The sequence below is a fragment of the Giraffa tippelskirchi genome, chromosome 5 (assembly GCF_054371585.1).
Source record: "Giraffa tippelskirchi isolate mGirTip1 chromosome 5, T2T-mGirTip1v1.2.pri, whole genome shotgun sequence".
Classification (NCBI taxonomy): domain Eukaryota; kingdom Metazoa; phylum Chordata; class Mammalia; order Artiodactyla; family Giraffidae; genus Giraffa; species Giraffa tippelskirchi.
The window spans coordinates 16732813-16750129 of NC_137279.1; the positions used below are offsets into that span (position 1 = coordinate 16732813).

Here is a 17317-nt window from a genome sequence, read left to right on the forward strand (position 1 = left end):
ACTATGTCGATGGCATGAGCTGGAGCTGGAGTGGATTACAAGAGTTAATAACTGGCTGGGAAGACTGTGAGGACCTGGGCTAGTCTCTCAGCCCAAACCATGATAAGTAGGTTCTGAAACCAGTGGGCCTCATGTTGTATCTCTCATGCAGCCATTTGGTTAGTTTAATGTCTGTATTTTGACCTTCACAGATTCCTCACCATGTTTTCATTTTGAGTTAATGGCCACATTTGCTACTTTAATCTTGAGAGATATGGCATACAAATCTGATTGTCTATCTCCTTTGAAAATGGAAATATCTAATAGCTGTGCCCCTAGTGATAATTATGGGATTTGAGCCTAACAGAGCAAAGGTTTTCTGATTACTGCCTCCATGAGGCTCCTTAAGCACAAATACAATTGTGTTAGTCTTGAAAGAATTTCCCCCCAAGTAGTTGCAATCCACTCTCATCCTTGGGGCTTTCCCAGGTAGGGATAATGGTAAAGAACATGCTTGCCAATGCAGGAGATGTAAGAAAGGCAGGTTCGATCCCTGGGTCGGGAAGATCTCCTGGAGGAGGAAATGGCAACCCACTCCAGTATTCTTGCCTGGAGAATTCCCATGGACAGAGGAGCCTGGTGGGCTGCAGTCCATGGGGTGGCAAAGAGTCAGACACGACTAAAGTAACTGAGCACACATGTACCCTCATCTTTAGGTGAGGAACCTAAACCTAAGAAAACCTAACACCTCTTCCAAGCAAGCCCAGAAGAGAGGGGGAACCAGTTACCCACCCCTTGCATGGCCTTCCATCCTCTGATTCAGTGTTCAGTGTCAGGGATGGGGTGGGTGAGCAGGATAAGGATATACCACTGTAGTTCCCACGCAAGGAGAAACCGAAACAGAGGGCTGGAGGAAGACAGAAAGGTCTCTCAAAAGTCAAATGTGTTTTTCTGACCTCATGGTGCTCAGATGAAGGGAGACAGTTACCTTTTCCAGAAGTACATAATGACGGGGAAGAGAGACATGATAGCCCCGTGGAAGATGGTCCGATCTAGGTGGCCGTCTGAAATGGCAGCAAGGATTGCGTCCTTTTGGGCATCAGAGATGTTCACCTACCCACAGAGTGGGAGCCTGTCACTGGAAGAGGTTCCAGGGAAGGCAGGAAACCTCTTTGGGACCTCAGGACTTTCAAGACTATCCCCTCCCCAAAGGCAGAAGTTTTTAATGGGACTGCTAGGTAAAGGTCATCTGGTTGACCCAGACTTAGGAGGTGCCTTATGAAAGCTTTCAGGATTCTTGTAGGGGGAAATGCTTCTTGGCAAAAGGCCAGAGAGGAGTGGGTGTCCTCCTTACTCTTAGCCTTGGAGGGACATCTGCATGCAGGTACAGCTTTAGGATGATACTAATTTTGGACTTCATTAGGATCACATCATTTTCATTGTATGCCCGGTTGACTTGTAGCACACGAGCTGAACTCACCAAATCATTAAATCTAAAACGAAGTAGTAAAGAGGAAATCAGCAAGGAGAAAATGCAAGATTAAATAGTGTTTCTGGCCCAGATCTATTTCTGTCCTCAAAACATAAGAGCTAGTCCTGGGCCAGGACCTTCATTCAATCATAATTCATCCACTGGCAAATGTTGAGCACCTACCACATGTCACAGGTTATGCCAAGCGCTTCTTCAAGTATATTTATTCACTGCAAACTCCATTATTTATCCCATCCTCCCTTCTTTAGCCATCCTGGACCTTTCATCAGTTTTGCCTGCAACTATTTCAAGACTAAGTGTTATCTTGCTCTTTTTTCCCCTCCTATGCTGACCCTCTCACAATTACCACCATCTCTGAAGCAACATATTCCTTTCCTTAAATTTTTTTTATTATAGTAAAAGATGCAGGACATAAGATTTCCAGTTTAATCATTTTTAAGTGTAGAGGTCAGTGACATTAAGTACATTCATATAAACTGTGAAGTCATCACCATCATCTGACTCCAAAACTTTTTCATCTTCCCAAACTAAAACTCCATACACAATAAACACTAACTTCCATTTCCCCTTTCCTCCAGCCCCTGGCAGCAACTACTTTTTGTCTTCTAGCAGCATATTCTTTTACTAACCAAAATATCTGTCAGTTATACCTTATCTTAAGTACACAGCATACTTCTCTCAGGCCATTTTAAATCTTAACCGTTTAAAATCTTCCTAAGAGTAGGGTACCACGGGCCTCCCATTATAAGCCCTATTCTACACGTCCATTCATATACTCGATCAGCGGATAGTTATTAAGGTTTTACGCTGTGCAGGTGCAGTTCCAGGAGCAGGGGTTCAGCAGTGAACACAGTAAACAATATCCTGCTTTCCAGGAGCTCATAATCAGTGAGAGGAAGAAGGCACATTTAAGTAAACAGATGAATGATTCAATATGCAGTAGAGTGCTAAGGAGACAACAAAAGGGCATGAGTGATAGGAAAGGGGGGAGGCACTGAGACTTGTACAATGAAAAAGAAAAAGACAGTCATCTGAAGATCTGAGGGCAGGGGCTTCTTCCCGCCAAGAGGGCAGGAGTGCAAAGGCTCTGAGGCAGGCACCATCTTGGGGGTCACTGGTAGGATAGAGCAGAGACCCTCCTTGCTAGACCATGGGGCAAGTAGCAGGTAGCGTGAGGTAAGCTCCAAGATACAGGCAGGCTCTGTTCATCAAGGCCCTTTAGGCAGTGAGAGGATGTCTGGACTTCATCCCAGTGGGAATGGGAAGCTGCCAGCACGCTTTAAACAGGAGAGTGATATAATCAGTCTACACTGAGAAAAGGCTGCTCTGGCTGCTGTGTGGACAAGTTTGTAGAGGGCAAGTGAGAAAGCAGAGATGACGGTGGCAGGACTTGGAGCACTAGGGAGGGCTGTTCATGCTGGTATTTTTCTGCTCCTCACTCACCTCCCCCTTGAACACTTAAAAAAAAAAATCTCACTAACTGCTACTCATCCTTCAAAGTTCAGCTTAGGTAACCTGTCTCCTAAGAAACCACTCCTAAGCACTCAGTTGTCTAAATGTACTTCCTGGGCTTGACTTGACAACTATCATACTACTTCTTAACTTCCACTTGTGTTTTTTGTCTGCCATCCCATTAGTCGGTGGGGTCTTGGAGAACAGAGAACATGCCTTAGCAGGTTTGTTTTATATTTGCAATGCTAAATTCAGTGCTTAAGAAATAATAAACAATCAATAAATATATGTGGAACTGAGCCAAACCCTTCCTTGGGGTACCAGTGGAAGATCTCTTAACCAAACACCCCTAACTGGTGTGCTGAGTTACCAGGTAGGTACCCTGCACGTCTAAAGAACACATTGTCTGATACTGATGGCACGCCCACCATATACACTGCTGGGACCTTTTCATGAACTCTGTCACTTTTCTGTAACTAACTGAGGCAAACAGTTACAGCGAGTTATTCATATCTCTTCCCAAATATTTTTGCCTGTTGTCACTTAAATTTGTAATTTATGAAAATGGACAAACTATGAATATGAAAAGAAAAGGAATTTGTTGTTTTTGTGAAAACAAATTTGAATGTTTTGGGATGTTCCAGTAAAGGCAAGTTTCTTTTTAAAATATTGCCATTGGGACTTCCCTGAGGCCTAGTGGCTAAGACTCTCCACTTCCAATGCAGTAGATGAGGGTTCAATCCCTGGTGGGGGAACTATGATCCAACATGATAACATAAATTTTAAAAACTGTATTAAAAAATGGCTAATGAGATCAGCTAGACTCCAATTTTTAAAAATTAAAAATTACTACTGAGTTAGATAGGTGTGGTAAGGCAATTTTAAATGTTGAAAAAACAAGTATAAAAATCCAGAAGGATTAAATTGCTTTGCAGTAACTATAGTTTCTCCCTTCACTACAGAAGAGAAAAATTAGAAATAGTATATCGCATTTTGGGTATGGTTTACGCAAGAAAAATATGTAGACCTCCAGTTAGTGGAATGATTTTGGCTTTACTTCAAGTTTTACAGGTAAATGTACATGAATATGTTTTAACTTAAAAATTTATCTGCTTAATGTCATACATTCACACACACACATTTTATTGTTATAATTCCTTACTTTAACGAAAGAACTATTGGTCCAGTTATGCAACATAAGCAGACATCTATCATATTAACAAATAATGGAAAAAAGTGCTCCACTTCCTGGGTATAAATAAGTGCATTTCAACACCAGGAATTGCAGAATATGGAGGAGCTTTTAAGACTGAGAGGAAAGAATGGTGGGCATGGATACAGGGACCTTACACAGTGAGATGTTCAGGTGGAGACTGCTGCCTGGCAGAGCTGAAGTCCCTGTGTCACTTCCAGGCCACTGCAGTCTTTGCTGGGAGGAAATAAGTGTGGAAAGCCGTGAGGGGAAGGAGAGATAGGAAACTTACTTTTCCATTTCAGAAAAGAAATCTAAATCATTGACGGCATAGTTGATGGTGATAATCCTGTGACCAAATACCCGGCGCTTCACAAGGACTATGTCTCCATTTTCATGATCTGTGCTCCGGACACTGGGATGTGGCATTGGGCGTCCTGATATGTTTGGTGTTACGGAGAAATCTGAGAGAGGGGGAGAGAGAGAGGAATTAACATTTATCAATGGGATCATTCATCACAATTCTATAAAAATAGCAAGAATACTGACTAAACCTTTTATGTGTGCATGCTGTGTGCCAAGTCGCTTCAGTCATGTCTGACTATTTGCAACCCTAAGGACTGTAGCCCTCCAGGCTCCTCTGTGCATGGGATTCTCCAGGCTGGAGTGGGTTGCCAGGCCCTCCTCCAGGAGATCTTCCCCATCCAAGGATCAAACCCATGTCTCTTACATCTCCTGCATTGGCAGGCGGGCTCTTTACCACTAATGCCACCTGGGAAGCCCCTACCCTTTTATAGCACTTACTGTTGCCAAGAATAGTTCTAAGAGGCTTTACATGTATTAACTCATTTAATTCTCACAACAACACAATTATTATTTCCATTCTACAGATGAGGCACAAAGTCACTTATGCAGGATCCTCCAGTTAGAAAGTGGGAGATTGAAATCTAGGCAATCTGGCTCCAATATCTGTGACTCTCATTTTCTGTCTTGCCCTAAAAATGGGATGCCATAAGGGCAGATCATATGCTGCAAATTCTTTACTGTATCTCCAGCATCTAGAAAAGTGCTGGCCACACTGGATTCTCAAAAAGTGCACTGAATAAACAAATGAACTAATGAATGAGGTAGTTGAATAAATCTATACAAACAACCTGAGGAAGTAGTTTTGTAACATGTGAGAATTCAAAGTTCTTGAGACTGATCATTACCTGTCTTTTCTGGCTTCTGAAACAGAATGCACTCGACTCACATCCTCACTAGGTGGAACTAGGCTTGCCTTCATACTCAGGAACTGGAGTTCTTGCTAGACCCCAGGCTAACGCAAGCATTAATAGCAAACAGGACCCTGCAGGGTCTTCCCAGGGACAGACACCTCCACCTCCACCCCCCATACCCCCTGCCTCTTGTTTGTAGAAAAGCTTTAGTCTCCTGGGCCTTCGCTGAGTTCCAAAGAAAAATTGAATCATAGAAGTGAGAAAATGCAGCAGCAACTAAGGAAAAGAGTCAAGCAAGAGAAAATAATAGTAGTTATCCACAGTTTATCCAACCAAGGACCTTTGGTTCCTCTTCAAAGGCTATAGATAATAATCTATATGAGTCATATCCTTGAGTTGTTTTATGGACACTAAAACCCCAATCAGGTGAAAGAAGTTAATTGCATGCTGACCACCAGCATGTAGATCCCAAACCAATTTGAACCAGAAGGTTGATGAGGTTGACCCCCAATTATTTCACCACCAACCAATCAGAAGAATGTCAATGAGCTGATCAGTACCCTGCAACCCTCTCCCTCATCTTCCCTTTAAAAATCATTCTCTAAAAGGCAACAGGAGTTCGGGTCTTTTGAGCATGAGCTGCCCATGCTCCTTGCTTGGTTGGCTCTGTGTTGGATGCCCTGCAAAAATGCCTTACCTTTCTTCACTACAACTCAGTGTCAGAAGACTGGCTGTACTGCAGGTAAGTGAGGGAACCCAGGTGTGTTTCTGCAATAGCATGACATAAAGCAGTAAGCTCTGTAGCTTCTTACCTGGGTTAACCCTTGTAGCTAAAATATCAACAGGGAAGAGGAATAAATAGAGAAGTGACTTACTTTCCTTGTTGTGTACTTCCAGGTGAAGATAGTCTTCAAGTTCCTGGCGCTTATGGGGATGAGACATAAATCGGCGGTAATTACAAAAGCTCCTAATAAAGCTGATCATCTTCAGCCAACCTCTCTTCTGGGGAAAGAGAAAGGAGCGTCACATATTCATCAGCATAGCCTGCTGTTCACTGAGTCTACTATATGCCAGAAACTTGACATTCATTACATTGAATCCTCACAACAGCTCCTTTAAAAAGAATAAGTTTTAGCTTCAATTTAAAAGTAAGGCAACTCAGGTCAAAGAACTTATACAACCTTCCCCAGAATAAGCCAGAATCACCCAGGCATGGTTGAGGCCACTGACAATGTTCTTTCTACCATAGTTTTCCTACAGTGAAGATTTGAGATGCCATGAATGGGAGAGGGCATGTGAGAGCTAAAAACAGAAAGAGACAGAGGACAGAGATATGATAAACATGACTCACAGGAAGGGGAACAATAGCTCAAGCAGATTTTGAAATGTTGAAGAAATAAGGAAATGAGTAAATCATTTCTAAGCATTATGAAAGAAAAATATAACTACATGTGCACACACTATACACTCCCCCCCTCCACCAACACACAGGGACACATTAAAAATGCATGTTACATTTCTTCACCTGTTTCTTAATAGATTCCCAGTGACAATTCTTTAGTTTATTTACCCCTTGATAAACTGATATTTAGAGCCAGAAAGAATCTTGATCAACTAGTTCAGTTGTCTCATTTCATAGAGAGGAAACCTCAGTGTAAGCTTGGCTTTAGAGAGCCAGTGAATGAATGAATTTTAGTTGCTAATTTGTGTCTGACTCTTTTATGACCCCATGGACTGTAGCCTGCCAGGCTCCTCCCTCCATAGGATTTCTCAGGCAAGAATACTGGAGTGAGTTGCCATTTCCTTCTCCAGGGTACCTTCCTGGAGATCCCTCCAGGGATCAAACCTGTGGTCTCCTGCAGGCAAATTCTTTAATGCTGAGCCACCTGGGAAGCCCATAGAGAGTCAGTGGCAAAGCATATAAACTATTGGATTTAGTGTCAGAAGTTTTGAGTCTGGAGCCTATCTTCACCTTAATTGGGTAATTTGTGTCAATTTCCTTAATGTATGTCTCAATGTCTCCATGAGTAAGATAGAAACAACAGCCTTCAGGGTTATAGTGAAGGTTAGTCATAATATATGTATATCACTATGTGCAGTGCTTGGCACAAAGCAGGCACTAAGTACATGCTGAATCCTTTTTACATCTTAACTAATAGCAACTGAAAGACCTGAAATTAAAACTCAGCATCCTGGTGTTGGATGCAGTATTCTTTTCACTCTCCCAAGTGATCATTCATGGTACCCTGACATAGAGTTGAGTGGATCCACATATGGAGGAAATAAAAAGGAGAAAGAAGGGAGCAGCATGTTATCATACCTGGGGTTCTGCATCAGTGTGCATAGACATTATTTTTTCACTATCCTAATATAATTGTTTTTATTTCACCCAGTGGGTATATAATTTGATATAGTTGTGATTATAATACACATACGATTTGGAGTTCTGTTGGGTTAAAAAATTTCTTTGTCACATCTTTTTTAAAAAAAATGAATGACAATTTCTTTAAACTGTACTCTACAGTTTTCAAAAACTTCACACATATGATTTCATATAGTCTCATAATAACTCTTCCTTCCTGACCCTTATCTTGTCCCTCCCTACTTCTCTCTCCTCATTGGTAACCATAATTTCTTCCCTATATCTGTGAGTGGCACAGGCGTTTTCAGAGATTCTTTGGCATGATCTTTAGTGTCAGATAGAGTTGGGTGCAAATCTTTCTGATGCCCAGTTTTACAACATGCTGATCAAGTGATTATTTAAGAGGAGTATGTACATTGTTTCTCAAACCCTATGAAGAGACTTTCCTGAATCATATTCCTGTCTCCTCTTTCTTTCCTTCTTCTGTCCTCCCATGGGAGAAAGAATGAGTTCGATAATTGATGAGCTTGGAAGCAGGAAAAGGGCAGGCTTTGTTCTTTAGCCTCCTGAGTTCTCTCTGGGAGCTGCTGGTCTGCAGACACCTGTGTTCAGGCCTGCCTTTTGTCATACAGTAGGGAGCTCACCCAGCTAAGTGGGGGCCTCACTGTTCCTCTTTGTTAGTGACTGGACATGTAAGTAAGTAAGGGTACAGAGAGGATTATTAAACCCACTTGACTTCACAGCCAATCCATGTCCTCCAAATCAGCTTTCAGTAGTTAAAACAAACAGACATTTTGATCTCCATTATGACCAGCCTCTGTGCCTGTCATTCAACTGGTTCTAATCACAAATAATGAAGACAGGGGTTTCTTGAAATTCCCTCTGTAACAATTGCTCTGAGCCTCAAATTCTTCTGTTGTAAATGGGGATTTGAAAACCTATCCCAAAGAGTAGCTGCTTTGGTGAATAAATAAGCTAACAGTGAAACTCTTCTGTGTGGTCGACAATGCCTAGGCAGTGGTTTCCTGGTCCCCAGTCTTGTCTTTGCTATCTTCCCCACTGACCTGGGATTCCTGCAGATAAACTGCTGTCTTTGAGGGCTTCTTGGGTGAAGCTAGTGGTATTTCAACTTCCTTCTCCAAAGGAAGAGGTGGAAACAGTTCTTGGTAATCTTTAAACCTGCCAGCAGGAGACCAGGAATATTAAAGAAGGCAAAAACATGGTACATAAAAGATAACAGTCCAGGCAAACCTCTCTCAGCTTTTGGAGGAAGGGGGATTTGGCAAATGGTGAGATATTCAAAAATACTCCTCTAACCATTCCAATCCTTTGCTCATGTCAGTCTGTTCTTCCTGACCAATACTGTAGTGTTCCTTGCTCAGGCAGGTGAACAGAAATGTGTGTGTATGTGTGTGCAGGTAGGCAGGTAAGAAGGTTCAGGGCAAGTTCAGCTTTTCTTTTGTAGGGACGCTCTGGCAGTGAACCGTGAGAGTAGACTCTGAGACTAGTATGACTTTCAGAAGTCAATGAGCAGCTTCAGAGAATCACTGCCTTCACCCAGCAACACTCACCACTTTTCTTCCAGAGATTTCATGACATAGCCCTGGAGCATTAACAACGTTGTTGTGCTGACATGATGCATGAGAGAGACTTCCTTGATAATAGGGGCATTACACTGCAGCATTTGTTCTAAAAAATGCAAGAGAGAAGAAAAGTCATCATTTTCTTATGTACCATTTCTGAGGTGGCTAGGATTTTTTTCATCCAAGAGACTTATGGTTCCTTGTTCTCAATCTGGCCAGATTCAGCTCTCTACAATTTGGTTGAAAATCTCAAAAGTACATTTGGAACGCTATGTGTATGCGTATTTGTAGAGCAAATACTTCCTGGTTTAGTCCATTCCAAATTTCAAAGGTAAGTGCTTAAGGGGAAAGCAATGTTTAAAGGACTCCATTTCTGCAGCTAGTTTGAAGTTTTCAGTTAAGGAAGAGAACAGAGGAATAAAGGATTAAAGTTCAGTGGCTGAGGCAGATGGGAAACCCAGGATTATCAATAAATATTCTAAGGGCAATATGATTCTCCAGGTGTTCAAAGACTACTACTGTGCTCATTAAAAAGATTTAAAAGCTTATTAAGGACAGGATCTGCATATTCTTCTTTCTCTTCCAGCTCATTCAAAATGATGCACAAAACTTAATATCCTGAGACTCAACAAATAAATATTACTTACAAGTAAAGACCTGCCCATTTTACTGCTTTTTCTGCTTTCATAACTTACAACGTTATCTTGGTTTAACACAAGCAAAACACACACACAAGCCTATCTGTTCATCTGTGCCAAAATAGGAGGCTTCTTCATTGCTTTGCAAGAAGATTTGTTTACCTCCAGGATGGGATCATGCTCACCCCCTTTTGTTTTCCTCTAGAATTATAGGTTAGTACTTTACTTGCAGTTTCTGCTTGTGGACAAGATGAATTTACATGGATCAGATTTACCCTTCTGCCTTAGGCAAGAAAATAAGACAAAACTTATGCAACAAAGATTTTCAGGGAGACAGTTCTCCTTCTCAGTACCTTTCAGTACTCTTTACATCCCATGGATGGTGGACACTCTAGCTTTGCATCCTGCTAACACATGATTTTGATCTAACTCCAGTCTACTTGATGTGAAGCATCAAATGACTAGAGCTTGAATTCAAGTTTCACTAACTGGACAAGTCAGTTAACTTCTCCGTGTTTTACTTTCCTCATTAGAAAAATGGAGTTGTTTATCCCTACCTCCTAAGTTATTTATACCTATCTCTTAAGGATTAAATTAAATCCTACTTTCAGGGTTGAGAGGATATATTTCACATACAAGTGTTTTCTTCTACTTGTGATATTATATTTTGAATTTATTATTGTGTTATTATTTTAGTTTTTCTATAGCAATTTTCCTACTTATAAAAAACTAAATACTAACACGTTAAGAATTTAAATAAAACTCCTGCTTCAAGCACATTCTGATTTTAACTCACTATCCATTCTGTCTTATCAATATTATACTTCAGAATGGTTACATATAAAAGAACAACAATGCATGTAGTTTTTTGGGCCTATGTGTCTTTCAGTTTTATCTTTAAGAAAAAGAATGATAGATTTGATTTGTTTTTTCTTTTTTGAAACACTGCATGTTATCACTTATATGTAGAATCTAAAAAATAAAAAAAATGAATATAACAGAACATAAACAGACTCACAGATATAAAAAATAAGCTAGTGGTTATCAGTGGGAAGAGGGGAGGGAGGTGGCACAAGATAGGAGGAGGGGATGAAGAGATATGAACTATGTATAAGATAAATAAGATATAAGGATATGTTGTTGGATAAGGAAATGGCAACCCACTCCAGTAATCGTGCCTGGAAAAATCGCATGGACAGAGGAGCCTGGTGGGCTAGTGTTCATGGGGTTGCAAGAGTCAGACACAACTTTGTGACTTCACTACCACCACCAAGGATGTATTGTATAGCACAGGGAATATAGTCTTATATTCAGTTCAGTTCAGTTCAGTTCAGTCACTCAGTCGTGTCCGACTCTTTGAGACCCCATGAATCACAGCACACCAGTCTTATATTAACTTTATTTAATATAATATATAATATTATATAATATAGTAATTTATAATAACTATAAGTGGATTATACTCTATAAAAATACTGAATCACTATACTATATATCTGAGACTAATATAATGGAAATTAACTATACGTCAATTTTTAAGAGTGGATTTATTATTATTCTCTGCTTTCACTGTCTTCAGCTTTGTCTCAATACTGCCCCATGTGGCCGCTGCTCTGTTCCGCTTCCTCAGGGAGAGAGCAGTCTTTTCCCCAAACCTAAATTCTAAAGGGTAAAGGAAACACTTTCAGGAGAGGAGAACGCATACCAGGAGAGTTTTCGCCATGGAAGAAAGTCTTGATTGTGTTTTCAAAGAGAGACTTATAAATCTTTTCATTTGTCTCAACACTGATCTTCTGTATGGCTACCAGGAACTGCAGTGGGGTTTCAGCCCTCCGTTCTCTGAGGAACTCCCTGAAGAACTCCAAGTGCTGTGTGTTTAGGAGGACTTCTGCCAAGTTTCTGGAAAACAAGAAAGCATCATTGGCGGAGAGAAAGAGATGGTGACCCAGGATTCTGCTCCAATTAGGGAATGGGGAAGGGCCTTTCCCAGGCTTCGGGGCTTTGAACTGTGATTGAAGAGGAGAGTGGATAAATTGGTTACTCTGCTTATTTCCTTGGAGATGAACTTAATGTACCCATCCTAAGCTTGGTCTAATCATTTGACAACCCCAATGGAAGAAGAGAAGGAGTATTTTAAAGGGGGCTTTTTTTTTTTTTTTTAAGGGAAACTTCTTCCATTATGGATTCATTGGCAGTCATTTCAGCAAGACAGAGCATGAGTGACCAGCAGTTGTTATAGATCAATATTTCTAAATTTCCATTGCTGATTTCTTCTTTCACTGTTTCTTGTGTACAGGTGTTACCCTAATGTTTCAACTCAATTCTCTTGACTTTTGCCTTATGATTTTTTTCTGCTAGGTAATCTCTACATCCTCTGTGGTTTCAGTTTTCATTGATATGAGGAAGTGATTTCAACTTTCACCGTTACGGTAAAGCTATATCTCTAGTTTCTGTGAACTCCACTTCACAATTTAGCTGCCCATTGAACCTTATCTTTATGTCATTTGTCATTGGTAGAACCTCTCCATACAAATTCACAAGTTGTCCAACTCGTTCTTCTCCTATTACATACTTGTCTTGTTAAGAATGATGTTAGCTATAGGTTTTTTTCTTTTTATTTATTTATTTAATTGAAGGATGATTGCTTTACAATATTGGTTTGATTTCTCTCATTCATCACCATGAATTAGCCATGAATTAGGCTCCTCTGTGTATGGGATTCTCCCAGCAAGAACACTGGATTAGTTGCCATTTCCTTCTCCAGGGGATCTTACGAAACCAGAGATCAACCCGGGATTTCCTGCCTTGGCAGACAGATTCTTTTACCTCTGAGCCATGTGGGAAGCCCATGAATTAGCCACAGGTGTACATATGACCTCTCCCTCTTGAACCTCCCTCACATTTCCCACCCTTTCCCACCCCTTCAGGTTGTTACAGAGCCCCAGTTTGAGTTCCCTGCGTCAAACAGCAAATTTCCATTGGCTATCTATTTAATATATGGCAATGTATATGCTTTCATGCTACTCTCCCCATTCATCGCACTCTCTCATAAATGTACTTTTTAAGGATGAGATGATTCCCTTCTAAGTTTATTGAGAATTTTTATCATAAATGGATGCTAGATTTTATAAAATGCTTCTATGCATCAATTGAGATACTAGTGTGAAGTTTTTTCCCTTATTTTATTAACATGATGCATTGTATTAATTTATTTTCAGATGCATTATTCGCATTCCTGGAATAAATCCCACTTGGCTATGGTATATAATCCTTTTTAAATGTGGTTGAATTTGGTTTGCTAATATTTTATTGAGGATTTTCATACCTAGGTTTGAGAGGGACATTGCTCTGTATTTTATGATAATTTTGTTTGGCTTTGGGATCAGGATAATACTTGCTGGCCTCATAAACATATTAGAAGTGTTCTTTTTTCCTCTATTTCCTCAAAGAGTTTCTAGACTATTGGTAGCATTTATTTTTTAAATATTTCATAGCTTTCTCCAGTGAAGCCATCTGTCTAGACTTTTATCTGTGAGATTTTAAATTATTAATTCAATTTCTTCTCTTGATATAGAGATTTACTCATATTTTCCACTTCTTGAGTCAGTTTCAGAAATTTGGGTACTTCTAGAAATTTCTCTATTTCATCTAATTATCATTGTCATACTCCTTGCATTTTCTTACAAACAGGTTAGTTTCTTTAGGGTCAGTGGTCCTCTCTTTTGGACCAGGTTTTGGAAATCTGTGTCATCTCACTTTTTCCCTTTTGTCAGTATAGTTAATGGTTTATCAATTTTGTTGATCTTTACAAAAAACCTGTTTGTGCTTGGATTTTCTCATTTTTCTTCTCTTCGTATTATTGATTTCCACTCATGTTTATTATTTACTTCCTTCTACTTCCCCTGAGTTTAGTCTGAATGTATCATCCCACCACCTCTAGTCACCATTGTTTTTTATTGAAGTATGGCTGATTTATAATATTATATTAGTTTCAGATATATAATATAGTATTTACAGACTTGAAAATACTAAATTTTCAAATAGACTTGAAAATCTGTTAAAACACAGAATATACAGGGTGAAGGGACATAAAACGTAATAGTGGAAAGCTAGATTGGGGGAATTCCCGGGTGGTCTAGTGGTTAGGGTTCCACACTTTCACTGCCAAGGGTGCGGGTTCAATCCCTAGTCAGGGAATTAAGTTCTGACAAGCTGCATGGAGGGATCAAAATAAGAGAGAGAAAGAGAAGGAAAAGACAAGACTTCTTTTATATTCAACTAAACTGGGAACTACATATTTCTGTAGACATAGTGGAGAGTGGTGAATAGTACAAACTGGAACAGAAAAAGGAATAAATGATTGAATTTCAGGGAATAATTCCAGTTCCTTAAAAGGGATAAATGGTTGAACTTCAGGGAATAATTTTAGTTCCCTGAAGAGGAGGAAGCTCCATCTAGAGAATACAGAAGAGACAGAGGACTTATAACCCTCAATGAACATTATCAGTAACTGAAAACATACTTCTGGAAGCTTTCTCTATGCAAAATATTCTGCCAGTGACACTGACTAACAAATTTGTATGTGCTAATATATCTCTATTATCTATAAGAGAACTTTTCATACAGCCAGTCATTAATAGATAATACTAAATTAAAAAATAAGTGCCTGAATGAATAATATGGATAAGAAAATTATCATCAAGTTGAGAAGGTGGAAAACATACTTAAAAAATTAAAAGTAGTAAAAAATAGAACATGGTAAGTTCTTGTATTTTAAAGGTTTATTACTTCATAGGAGGTGGAAGTCATAGCAGACATACAACTGGAGAACTTTATTTTGTAGAGATGGAACTTGTGCTAAGGTGAGTGGAAAGAAAGAGTGGGCATTTCTGAAAGAAAAGATCACAGACTCTGTCTAGCATTGGGAACTTATCAGAGGCTGACTCTAAGACTGATCGTAAAGGGGAGAGACAAGAAGTAAGGAGCTAGTTAGGAGACTACTACAGCTGTATGCAATCCACAAAAACACAAACTGGCAAGGACATCCATACAAAAATGTTTCTTGGGATACTATTCATAGCAATGAAAAAGTAAAGATAATATACATGTCCATTAAAAATATATAGTTAAATAAACCATGCAATATCCATAGTATGGAAGAAGGTAAATCTATTTATATTGACATGAAAGGATATCCATGATGACTTAAGTTTTAAAAAGTAACTGTATAATATATATTGCATGGTGCAAATTTTAGAAAATAAATAGTGATTTAAAATAACAAAGTATGCCTGTGTATGTACAGTATGATTAAGGAGAGCTTGTGGCTGGACATATTGTTGTGACCAGATCCTGTGTCTTACCTGGGTCTTATCGAAGGCTTCGTCACATTAGCCCTTTTAAAGAATGATGTTCTCCTTTTTGAGGGTAAAACCTTCTTTGGTTCTTTGACAATTTCTACAGTAAAATCTAAAAATAAAATTACAAAAGTGTGGAACATCATATTATAAAGAACACTGCAGACAGTAAGAAAGAACAAAGTATGAAGGACATTATCATACTTTGAATGCGTGTAGAAAAACCAAAGTCCCCAATGGCCAACGGCCTGAGATAGTAGCTGTTATGGCGACTCCGGTTATTCTACGTACATTCAGTGTATGATAATGTCCTTCGCACTTTGTTCTTTCTTATAGACATAGAGCCCACCTTCCTCAGGAGACTGCTGAGACCTTGTCTGTCATAATTCTTATTTGAACTCCAAATGTTATCCCTCCCTCAACCAGCATTTGTTTGTTTTTTTAACTTGACCATATTCCATATGACATTCAGTCTTCCTTGACACATCTGTTATCCCATCCTAAACCCTTTCATTTGCCCAATGGAACATCTACTTTGTAATCAGCAACACTCACAGATTTTTGACCTTTTCATTAAAGGTTCCTTCCACCTTCCTGCTTTAATTGAAACATTCTCTTATTTGAGGGTACTGAAACATTCTCTTATCCACTACAAGCTTCTCAAGTAGTATTCTATCACACAATACAGAATTTAGAATGGTTGTCTGGTTCCCTACTGTCATTAAGAAACTACTATTTCAAAAAATATATTAAATCATTATTATTGAAGAATAGTAGATTCCAAGGATCTCAGTATCAGAAGAGCCCCCTGAGGTTAATATTGTAGAATATATAGACTATCAACTCGTTATGTGCAGGGATGGTATATTGCTCATCTTGCTCCCTAAAACTCCCCTCCATGGATCACAGTCTTGTCGTGGCAAAGGGACTTATGTAACTCAATGAAGCTATGAGCCATGCTGTGCAGGGCCACCCAAGATGGATGGGTCATAGTGAAGAGTTCTGACAATACCTGGTCCACTGGAGAAGGAAATGGCAACCCACTCCAGTATTCTTGACTGGACTAACCCATGAACAGTATAAAAAGGCAAAAAGATATGACACTGGAATATGAGCCCCCCAGGTTGGAAGGTGTCCAGTACGCTACTGAAGCAGAGCAGAGGACAATTACTAATAGTTCCAGTAACAGTGAAGCAGCTGGGCCAATGTGGAAACAATGCTCAGTTGTGGACATGTCTGGTGGTAAAAGATGCTGTAAAGAACAATAGTGCATAGGAACCTGGAATGTTAGGTTCATGAATCAAGGTAAATAGGACATGGTCAAGCAGGAGATGGCAAGAGTGAACATTGACATCTTAGGTATCAGTGAACTAAGATGGATGGGAATGGGAAAATTTAATTCAGAAGATCATTATATCTACTACTGTGGGCAAGAATCCCTTAGAAGAAATGGAGTAGCCCTTGTAGTCAACAAAAGAGTCTGAAATATAGTACTTGGGTGCAATCTCAAAAACAACAGAATGATCTTGGTTCATTTCCAAGGCAAACCATTCAACATCACAGTCATCCAAGTCTATGCTCCTACCACTGAAGCAAAAGCAGCTGAAGTTGACCAGTTCTATGAGGACCTACAAGACATTCCAGAACTAACACCAAAAGAGATGTAGTTTTCATCATAAGAGATTGGAATGCAAAAGTAGGAAGTCAAGAAATACACAGAATAACAGGTAAGTTTGGCCCTGAAGTACAAAATGAAGCAGGGCAAAGGCTAAGAGAATTTTGTCAAGAAAATAAGCTGGTCACAGCAAACATCCTTTTCCAACAATGCAAGAGATGACTTTACACATGGACATCACCTGATGGTCAATACAGAAATCAGATTATGTTCTTTGCAGCCAAAGATGGAGAAGCTCCATACAGTCAGCAAACACAAGATCTGGAGCTGACAGTGGCTCATGAGTTTCTTAGTGTAAAATTCAGATTTAAATTGAAGAAAGTAGGGAAAACCAGTAGGCGATTCAGGTATGTCCTAAATCAAATCCTTT

The 17317-nt window shown here is 39.6% G+C and overlaps 1 protein-coding gene across 50 annotated transcripts in view; it reads right to left on the reverse strand.

Annotated features, from left to right (window-relative positions):
• RGSL1 (regulator of G protein signaling like 1) overlaps positions 1 to 17317 on the reverse strand; it is a 126647-nt gene that overhangs the window by 21910 nt on the left and 87420 nt on the right. For 45 of the 50 annotated variants that reach the window (XR_014052357.1, XR_014052350.1, XR_014052366.1 and 42 more), the window contains 8 exons: positions 15279 to 15384; positions 11621 to 11814; positions 9266 to 9383; positions 8759 to 8873; positions 6208 to 6334; positions 4408 to 4579; positions 1334 to 1472; positions 968 to 1092 (listed from right to left, as the gene is read on the reverse strand). Coding sequence is in view for 28 of the 50 variants with exons in the window: in XM_081485798.1 (XP_081341924.1) it covers positions 968 to 1092; positions 1334 to 1472; positions 4408 to 4579; positions 6208 to 6334; positions 8759 to 8873; positions 9266 to 9383; positions 11621 to 11814; positions 15279 to 15384 (1096 nt within the window). In the remaining 22 variants the exon portion in view is untranslated. Of the gene's footprint in view, positions 1 to 967; positions 1118 to 1333; positions 1473 to 4407; positions 4580 to 6207; positions 6335 to 8758; positions 8874 to 9265; positions 9384 to 11620; positions 11815 to 15278; positions 15385 to 17317 lie in introns of all 50 variants that reach the window. The other 5 variants (XR_014052351.1, XM_081485774.1, XM_081485787.1 and 2 more) reach the window with 2 other exon arrangements.